At 42.4% G+C, this 10,042-nt stretch overlaps 1 protein-coding gene across 6 annotated transcripts in view; it reads left to right on the top strand.

Annotated features, from left to right (window-relative positions):
* Positions 1-10,042, top strand: part of rbm33a (RNA binding motif protein 33a) — a 33,442-nt gene that overhangs the window by 16,596 nt on the left and 6,804 nt on the right. For 5 of the 6 annotated variants that reach the window (XM_032504205.1, XM_032504204.1, XM_032504202.1 and 2 more), the window contains exons 10-16: positions 66-127; positions 3,400-3,529; positions 4,028-4,416; positions 5,828-6,082; positions 6,280-6,564; positions 6,986-7,714; positions 9,383-9,559. In XM_032504205.1, the coding sequence (XP_032360096.1) occupies positions 66-127; positions 3,400-3,529; positions 4,028-4,416; positions 5,828-6,082; positions 6,280-6,564; positions 6,986-7,714; positions 9,383-9,559 (2,027 nt within the window). The remainder of the gene's footprint in view (positions 1-65; positions 128-3,399; positions 3,530-4,027; positions 4,417-5,827; positions 6,083-6,279; positions 6,565-6,985; positions 7,715-9,382; positions 9,560-10,042) is intronic. The other variant, XM_032504203.1, reaches the window with a different exon arrangement.

The raw sequence follows: 10,042 nt of genomic DNA, 5'->3' as shown, positions 1-10,042 counted from the left end.
TTTTTTTTTCTCCCCCTCCTCTATCCACCCCCACTTTCTCTTGCTCTTTCTCTCTCTCATTGCAGTGCCCTTGATGCCTCCTGCTCAGAGCCAGCCCAGACCTGCTGTGGGTCCTCAGAGGTTCCCTGTGAGTAGCAGCTGCTCCTTTCTCTCTCTTTTGCCTCACTTTCTCTCCCTCTCCACACGGTCAGTGTCCCTTTTTGTAAGGGCAATATCATTACGGCAATTAGACCGCCTGCCCAGGCCAAGTACCGTTAAAGCAAATCTGTAAACACTGATACGAGTCTGGCTGCACAACTGGAAATGCGTGATAGGGGCTTTAGGCAGTAGACTTTTGGAGGTTGAGGCTGTAGTGGCGGGACTTAGTTTGCAACTCTTCATGGATGGGCTTGGATTCTTAATAGCCAGCTTGGTACATAATGGAATTGTGAAACCAGGATATACTGCCAGTTAAAATTCACTTTCCACAAGTTTATGTCCCAAAGGCATGGAGACCTTTTTGTACGGTATTTGAATTGAATATGAATTGAATATGCTGGCGGTTTGATGGGGCTGGGGAGAGCCTCTTGCCTTTTTCCACCATATATTCCAAAGGCTGAATTTCAAGTCAGAGAATAGGGATCTTAAGTCAGTGATTTCCTGGAAGAAAAGGTCCTTTATTTCACTCACAAAGAAACCCATCCAAGGGATGACGGAAATGCCTTTAAAGTAATTACTGCATTGAGGAAAATGGCTCGACAGCAAGTCAGCCAAAGTGCCTTAAGTTACTCAGTGCTTCTAGTAAATGATGCCCAGGCATCAGGTGGTGCTGGTACTGACTGACATTTTCCTGGAAAGTGCATTTTTTATGGATTTATGCAAATTAGCCATTGGGAAATAGCTGCATCTAATTGCATTTATGTGGATTTACAACCCTGTTGTCAAATCAGCCAGGCTTTCACAAAGTCAATCTATGTCCAACTGTATTTTTACTTACCCCTTTTCCAACCTTTAATATCAGTGTTGTGCAATTCCTGTTCCTTGAGGTCTGTGATTGTACTAGATATAGATAGCACAGTAGCAGGGAGCTGTTCTTATCAGACAGTAGAAGGTGGGGTTGGAAGGGTTTGCAGACAACTGGCTGGATGAATAGCATAGTGTTGGATTCCCCAGCTGTCAATCGCGTTTAGGCTGCTGTTGCCAAGGACACAATTTGAAATGCAGGTGACATACCAGCCGGCAACATTCCATTTGCCACTGGGCACCTGATTACTCATGATTATCATACATTATCACCCCATCAAATTTAATTGGTAAAAGACTGGGCGAATGGGGGGTCATAGCCTCTAGTATTACTGCATACATTTTTTGCTGGTGAAGACTGGTTTTGAAATATTAATCTCAGCACCAATTAAAGGTATTATAATTTTTAATCTGTTTGGATAATGACATTCAGTTTAACCACAAAATAAAGACGCCACCAACCACACTATTTAGAAATGTTGTCAGTAAGGGCTGTAATTTCTAGTAGTTGCATGCATATATATATATATATATATATATTTTAAAGACCTTTTTCTTGTTGTATATGTTGATGATTAAATTCTTCCTTGGTAATAATGGAGGTAATTGGTAGAAGTCACAGTCAAGGTTATTATAGTTTTGTATTTTTATATATTGTTTTGACTTTTTGTTTTCAAATTCAGTTCATGCCTCCTCCCACTTTTGGTGTCCTGCGTATTTACTAACCAGCAGCTATCCGTTCGCCGGTGAAAGCACGCCTGTATTGTTCTCTGCCCTACGGTTGTCTCGGTCATGCTGCCTGGCCCTGTACACATACATCCATCCATCCTGTATCGGGGTTAGCTTCTGTTTCAAGGAAAGGGGGCTTTGCTTTCTCCTTTACTTTGTTAAGTTAAGATAGGTTAGCCTAATTGTGCGCACTTCTCAAATGTACTTTGAAATTTGTGGGATTTTTCCTTTTAATGAATTGTCCATACATTTTCTCATCTTCCACTGCAAGGCACTTTTTATCTGACTCAGTCATAATCAAATAGGTCTTTGTTGCTTTCTTCCAACTTTCGGTACCGCCACGATGCCTGGCCATTGGCATGAACTACTTGTGTTCAATTTGACATGGAATGTCTGGGTTCCCAGTCGGAAACTATATACTGTATGTCTATGGCATAGACTGTATAAAACAGGTCTATGGCTTAGGTTAAACTCTTTCTCAGGTCAAACACAAACAATGAATGCCGTAGAACGTTCTTTTATTATGTCAGTTATAACTGGAGAAGAACATAAGTGAACTACTTTAACGTAGATTTTCTTCAGGGCTTTATTATGTGGGTTCGGTGCATAAACTTTAATACTTACCAATACCAGTATTAGGCAGTATTGGAGGCAAAACCGATACTGGTATCGGAACATCTCTACCAAAAACAAAGAATATATCAAATTTCTATTCTTAATGAAATACTTTTGACATTTGCCCCCTTTCCACTATATTTGTATTGGTTATCCCCTCACTGGTAAGAACTGTTCTAGCAGCAGTTACATATTGAGTTGCCTGCAGCCTGTTTATCAAGGATTAAAAGTGACCCTTTAGCTTTGAGCTTTGTTATTTAAGAGGTATTATATGTACACTGGAGTCCTCATTGTGCAAACCTGCCTGTCTGACCTTTTTAAAACAGTATGAGTGCACCCTCATTGTGATCCCCTGTCTTTGTAAGCCCCTTTGATTAACTTTCTGTTAAGCAAGTTTTTGGGACTCTAGCCTTCTAGCTTTCTAACACCTCTTCTCTCTAAATACCGTTATGCAGCAGTGGAATAAAGATGGATTAAGCCTTGATAGCATCTTAAGTAATTTACAATAGGCTTGGAGGAGGCAAGCAGCCCATTTGTGGAAGTGCCATGTGTTGAATAGCAGGTTAATTTTTCAACAGAGTTGGATATTTGAAAGAATAAAGGAGACTGTTATGAGGGGGATTCGAATTCCAAGGAGGGATTAAAGGGTTGTTATCTAGTTTTCCTTGGAAGATAGTTGGGGAGTAATGTGTATGCAATGAGTAGAAAGCCGTCATACATACGAAGCGGTTGAAACAAAGATGAGGGCACTTATCCCCTCCTGAAATACCCTTTTCTTGTTAAAAACTTTTAGAAGGTTCATCAACAAAGCCCCTAGTAGCATTAATGCAGGTTTGCTCACAAATTCAGGCCAAGGGGTTAATATTGGCATGCATATTGATGTTTACAACTCAAGATTCTGCTTCTTTTTAATGACCCTAGCCTTTCAATTACAAGCACTCCCTGCCAGCTGCAATACTTAAGAAAAAATTCCCATTTTTCATTAGTTTATTTTGTTTGTGATTATTGAGGTCCCAGTCTGGCCTATAATTCATGAGTTTTGTGTTTTCCCAGGGACCAGGAGACTTCCAGCAGCACATGTCTGGTAATTTTGGTCAGCCCCAGCGGCCCCCTCATCACATGGAACCCTTTAGGAACCAGCCACCTCAAGGCCCCCAAGACAGAGAGCCCCTCTTTATGGGAGGTGAGTACCACATCAACCTTGGACGAGGGTTACAAAGCTCTCTTGACATATTTAATCCTATTCGACATCACCTCTGGCAGTATACCTACAGGGTATGCTGCGAGCTTTCTGGTGCTGCTCTATCAGCACTCATGTTAAATGTGTGTGTATGTGTGTATATGTGTGTATATATGTGTATATATGTGTATATATATATATATATATATATATATATATATATATATATATATATATATATATATATATATATATATATATATATATATGAGTCTTGGAAACTGTATTAAACAACTATAATTCAGATTTTCCATTCACAATGTTAATGCAGAATTAAATACAAACCTTATTGTTTACCTTTATACTTACATAGTTGTCTGTTTTCGTTTCGCCATAACACTATACATTTAGAGAGGAATTTACTGATGCATTGAAATTGCTTCAAGGCAAAAACTGACATCTGTGTTGTGTGGTTGTTTGGTCTTTCTCGTGTGGGCACAGAACGCACAGAGTCAACACGGTTTCCAGGGCAGCACATGTTTGAACACCAGGGCCCCGGTCCTCTGATGAACAGCCCCCACAACATCCACCACCAGCAGCACCAGCAGCAGCAGCACCAGCAGCTGCCCGGCCAGGGTCACATGGGCTTCGGCCCACCCGGACCACCCTTTAACCAGTCAGGCCAGGGTCCGCTAGGACTTTTTCCGAGAGAACCCCCAAGGCCCAACCTCCCTCCACACCAAGGTCATCAGGGGATGGTCGGCTTGAATCAACAAGGTGGCCCCCCCAACCAGCCCAGACCCTTCATGGACCCTCGTCAGCCTTTTGGACAGCAGGGGAACCTTTTCCCCCCTCCACAAGTCCAGTTTGGGATGCAGGTACGACTAAGAGTAAGTGATTTTAAGAACCTGTAGGTTTTTGTGTACTTGCATTTGTATCTTGTGCAACAATTATGTGTTGTTTCTTTAGTTCCTCCCAAATTGTTGAATTTGCTTGCTAAATATGGTAATATTATAATAAGTATCATGATGCTTTTTGGAGCATCCTTTTTTACCTGTGACAATTCTTGTAAAGGAGCCATGCAAACAATTAACATGCTGTGTCTGCCATGAATGTATGAATTTTTGTCTGTTTTGCGCTGGATTATAAAAACTGCTGTGGCCTAAGCAATGACTAGACAAGAGTAATGTACACAAATACACTAGACTAGTTATCATATTCACTGTTACTGTAGCATTAAGGAAAAAGACTGTCTGTTTTGTACCTTAGCATTTTGTTAAGCGGCATAGTCAAGAGCTCCCTCTAGTGATTGAATCACTCTTGTTGTACTACTTGGTAGATACTTTAGGATACCAGTTAAGAGGTTATGTGCAGAAAAATTGGCTTATTTACAATTAAGGAAAGCTATAAGAGTAAGAGTTTGTTTTTGACTGTGCAATGTTAGCCTATGGAATGTCCTTGTAAACAACTCAATCACATTTTTTAATTATGTTTGTACTAATCTTTAGCAGTGTTTCCTTCAGGATTTTTTGAACCCCCCCCCTTTTGACTGACACTTTGCAGCAACACAAACCAATATATTTATTCACCTGTATCACACAATTAGGCACATTTTCAGTTGTGATTGAACTGTATTTTTTGAGTTACTATATAGGCCAACTTTGATATTGACATATAGGCTAAGCATTCTGTAGAAAATAACAATAAATCCTCTATTAATTACATTATCTTAATGCAGTGTAACTACTTCAGCATGTAAATAATGCACCTAAAATACAAACGTGAGTGAGGGCGTTTTGCAATTGCTATTATATAGAATCAACAGCCACGTGCAATTTAGCTAGCAAGTGAAGAATACAAACAACGAAAATCACAAGACCATGCTTAAATAAACTGACAACATAACTTATTCAACTTACAGCTTTCAAGAACGTACACACACAATCTCAACTGGCTAGTTATAATGCAGAAGTGCGTCTCTTTTTCCTTACTCCTTTTTTCTGCCGAGTATTGCGCATGCCGGCTTGCTGTGGGATGCGCATGTCCGCGCTATTCTCTGACATGCACAATGCAACCCTAATTCTGATACTGTGGGAGGCACAAATGTTGCTGTGGGGGGCCGCCACGGTCAAATCATCATAGAGAAAACAGTGTAGTATTTGTATATTTGTAAACCACTAAACTATTCAACGTTGAGATTAGCGTTCAAAAGAAGCTACTATTGCTATTGTAAAAAATTAAATAGAAATCATGTACTTTTTGCATCATATGTAATAAGTTCTCCTTTCTCTGATATTTCAGGGCTTAATGCATGGGCCTCCTGTCTCCCAGCTTCAGCATCACAACCTCTTGCCATCCCATCAGCCAATGCAGCAACAACATCATAGGCAGGAGTTACCCCATCAGCAGCAACATCTAAATGTCAATGAGCCCCGTCCTATGATGCACCATGGCCAGAATCTCTTCCATCAACAGCATGCTCATGGTAGCCCCAGGCAGATGACCCCCCGCCCTCAGAACTCACAACAGCGCAACATGTCCAACAGGCAGAGGATGGTGAGAGATTAACATATCAGCTCATCTATTTTCTGCTCAAAGTTAAGAAAAGCACTAGAAAGGGGTCATTCTAATTACTTTTCTTTTCTCAAAAAACACAAGTAGCATGTGAAAAATGGATACCTCTAAATGCAGATATTAATATCACATTGATTGTAAATCCAACATAAAATGTTTATATTTTGCCCTTTTTTCAGAACACACCTGTCTCCAAACAAATGCAGCAGCGCAACAGCAACCTGCGGGAGCTCCCTGTAGCACCTGGCAACACAAACATGAACAGTGCCCGCCCCGCTGCCAACGTTAGGGCTGTTGCAAAGGCAACGCAGGGGGTGCGTCCTGGGCAGAACACTCAGCTGGTGCCTGGTGGTGGCAGAGGAAGAGGTCAAGTTGCTGCCAAGATCGAATCACAGCCTGGGGGAGCAGGCAGGACAGTGGTTCGCAAGGAAATCCCAAGCACACTGTCCAGCACGGCACCACAGGTCAGCTTTTTAGCACTTAGGTGGAAAAAAGGAAAGGGGAAAAATGTCATAATGGCACATTTGACAAATGAGTGTGTACTACTTTTTATGGATAACTTTCTGAAATGGTACTGTAAACTAAGTATTTGTTACCTGCCAAATTCCCATTTACACAGAAATTGTAAGCTCGGCCAAGCTTATTAGTTTGCTGAGAAGTTCCCAAGTTATTAAAAGCCCAATCATGAGGTTGTTAATGACAGCAGTCTCACTCAGTTGGAAAGACCAGATCAATACTACTGCATTTTTCTCTTGGGTTTTGCCTTTGATTACATCTTAGTGTCGGGCTAAGTAATGTGTTCATATAGAACACAGTGGCTTACGGTTCCCCTTCTAGTAATTGGAGACAGGTAGTCATATTGTCAATTTGTGTGTTGTGCCACAGGACCCTGATGAGGATGAGGAGACACGGCAGTACCGTCTGAAGATTGAAGAACAGAAGCGTCTGAGAGAGGAGATCCTGAAGAGAAAGGAGATGCGACGGCAGATGCAGGCTGGAGTTAGAAAGAAGGAGCTGCTGGACAGGCTCAATGCCCAGACTCCTAGCCAAGTCCCAGCTCCTTTACAGACTCATCCCTCACAACAAAATCAACAAATACCACACCCTGTACAACAGCCGCAGCAGCAACAAATACTACAGCCTCAACAGCAAAGACAGTTGCCTCAGAGAACCCAATCATTAAATCAATCATTTAAGAATTCTAACCAAGCCACCCCCATCCCTCCCAACAGTACTCCTCAGACCCCTACACCACGTCCCAATGTCAAGACACGCCTGCAGATGGTAAAAGGTAGTGCCCAGCAGCAACAGACCCCTGGGCCTATTCCAGACCAGCAATGGAAACCGCCACAACAAAATCAGCAGCAACTGCAACAACAGCGAAGAAACAGTGCTGTGCAGAACATTAACATGCCTGGTGTTCAGATCAAGGCCAATCAGGTCCCCCAAAAGATAATACCTGTAATTCCTTCTGTGGGCACTGGCCAGGCTCAGGCTGCAACTCAAGGACCTATACCTGGGACTAAAAGAACTGTAATGCAGCGGGCCAAGAATTCTGGTCTCGAAGACCAGCAGGTGCCAACAAAAGTCAGAGTTGTCAAACTTTCAGGAGCGGTGAGCACACCTTCTTTTGTGTTTGGGTCCGACATTTATTTGATTCTCTTCAGCAGATTTTACCCACAGGGGGAACAAAAGTGTTGAAATGAAATGCCACTGATTGGCCTTACACTGTCTATTTTGTAATCTAAAAGATATCTACCCTATGGGAATGACAAGATGATGGGTGTGTCATTTTGGTAAAATTGATCAGTTAAGCTTTGGGAACTGGTATTTAAGACACAATGTTTTTACGCACATTTTACCTTTTAGAACACAGAAAGGCAGTAGGCATTAAAGAGAGCAGTATGACATTTAACTGTAGAGTTGGGAACACCTTATCACTGCTCTTAAAGGTTGATATCCTCTTTTAAGGGCAGAAGAGTATTCTTTGAACGATAGAGGCCTTAGAGAGGGTAAAACAAGAATGACAGTATCAACAACTAGTTAAGAATTACCAGTGCTGGCTATTTTATGCTCACTTGATAAGTTACTGCCGTGGCCTTAATTACACATTAATCTTATTGAAAAACCACAAAGGCATGCATGTTAAACATTCATACTTGTCACTGATGAGACATGTTGGTGGAATGTGATAGTATTTGAAATAAGCTGCTTTCCGACTTCATCCCAGAGGATCAAGCCACAGAGCCACAATCACAGGCTGGCTGCAGATAAAGATAACTGGATGTCAGTGCGTTAATGGAAACCTGCGCAGAGCTATCTGATGTACCGCATCTTGGAGAAAAAAGGGGTGTAGGATGTGAGGTGGAGAAAAAGAGATGGGAACAGAAAGAAACAGCTAAGGCCTATAGCCGTAGTGAAAAGAAGATTGTCTAGATGCTCCCTCTTCCACATTGTTCTGCTGTCATTAACGGGCACTTGACAATGTTATCTCCTCCCTCTTTTTTCTTTTTCTTGCTCTTTCTCTTCCCCTGTCATCCCTCTGTTGCTTTTTTTCCATCAACCCATCTCTCAGGTGCAAGGTAACAAAAGAATGCCATCCCAGACCCTTGTAATTAATCTTTCTTGGTTGAACGGGGGGCAACATAATACCTGTGTAAGAAAGTTGCCACTTTTGAGGATTTGTATGGCTTAGGAACCCAGATAAGAGGCAAATTATATTTTCATTGGGGATAATACAAAGCAGTGCAACACACAAAAGCTGAGGAGGAGGGGTGTAAGAGGAATCGGGTACACATCGAGCCTCTATCGTTCCAGTGTAATGCAGCTTAGCATTTGATGGGTGCAATCAGAAGCTGTGATTTCTATAGGAGGGATTAATCCATTTACTCTCAACTGGGGACAGGTCAGAGATATCGCCTCTTTTCTTCCGCTGTATTGATCTGTCACATCTCTTCGCAGAGTCGGGGAAGAGACGACCTTCAATTCTTCCCCGCATGTCAACAGAGTTGAGCTGTGACTTTATTTGATAATGAGCACATCACCTTGTTGGGTTAATCTTTATTCCCCACAGCATGTCTGATAGGGATCCAGAGCCAATGCTGGCCCTTTTTTCCTTTGCTTTGTAGACACGGCCTTGCATTTCTCCATTTTGTCCATAAACACTTTTCCTAAATGCTTAATGTGAATAGAAGTTTCTGATGCCTGCAAATAGATGGAGATAAATGCTGGGATTTTGTGTGAGGTACTAAATTAGTGGTCTCCTCCATTATCCCCATCCAGAGTGGAAAGGGGCCAGTGGCAGCCGGCGGCCCATTGCAACAACAAGGCACCTGGTCAGCAACCCCGCTCAACCAGGCTGTGCAAAGAAAGGTTACCATGACAGCGCAGCAGCAACAGGGACCAGGCGGAACACCACAGGCTGGCCGAGGGGTTATGGGCAACCAACAGCAAAACAGGGTATGTCATAAATGAGCACACACCTTATCTGGGCTGTGGACACCAGCAACCATTTCACCTAAGATGTTTATTTTATTAGTATTATATATTAATAGTGCAGAATGTGGGGTAATGGCTGTTTTGAAAGAAAAAATAAAAAGAAGCTGAAAAATCTCCTGTAAAGTTGTCCTATGCCACTGGTGCTACCCTGGGATTCAGTAGACATAGCAATCGAGCAGTAGTGGTAATAAGACAGGACAGTATGCCAGGTGCAGGAGTATTGACAAGCTGAAAGCAGTGTAACGCGGGGGGCTACATAAGGTCCCCTGGCCTCTCTGCACGCCTGTCACCACCAGACTGCTGTCACAGTTACCATATTCACTTATGCTGACACGGTAAGGCAGTCACCATAACGCTTGCATGGCTCCTCTCCCTTTATGCTCCCCACCCCCAACACATGCTCGCTCGCTCGCTTGCGCACACACACACACACACACACACACA

Source organism: Etheostoma spectabile, chromosome 22 (assembly GCF_008692095.1).
Source record: "Etheostoma spectabile isolate EspeVRDwgs_2016 chromosome 22, UIUC_Espe_1.0, whole genome shotgun sequence".
NCBI lineage: Eukaryota > Metazoa > Chordata > Actinopteri > Perciformes > Percidae > Etheostoma > Etheostoma spectabile.
Note: the sequence above shows the minus strand (reverse complement) of the source record. Positions and strands in the feature narration are given on the sequence as shown.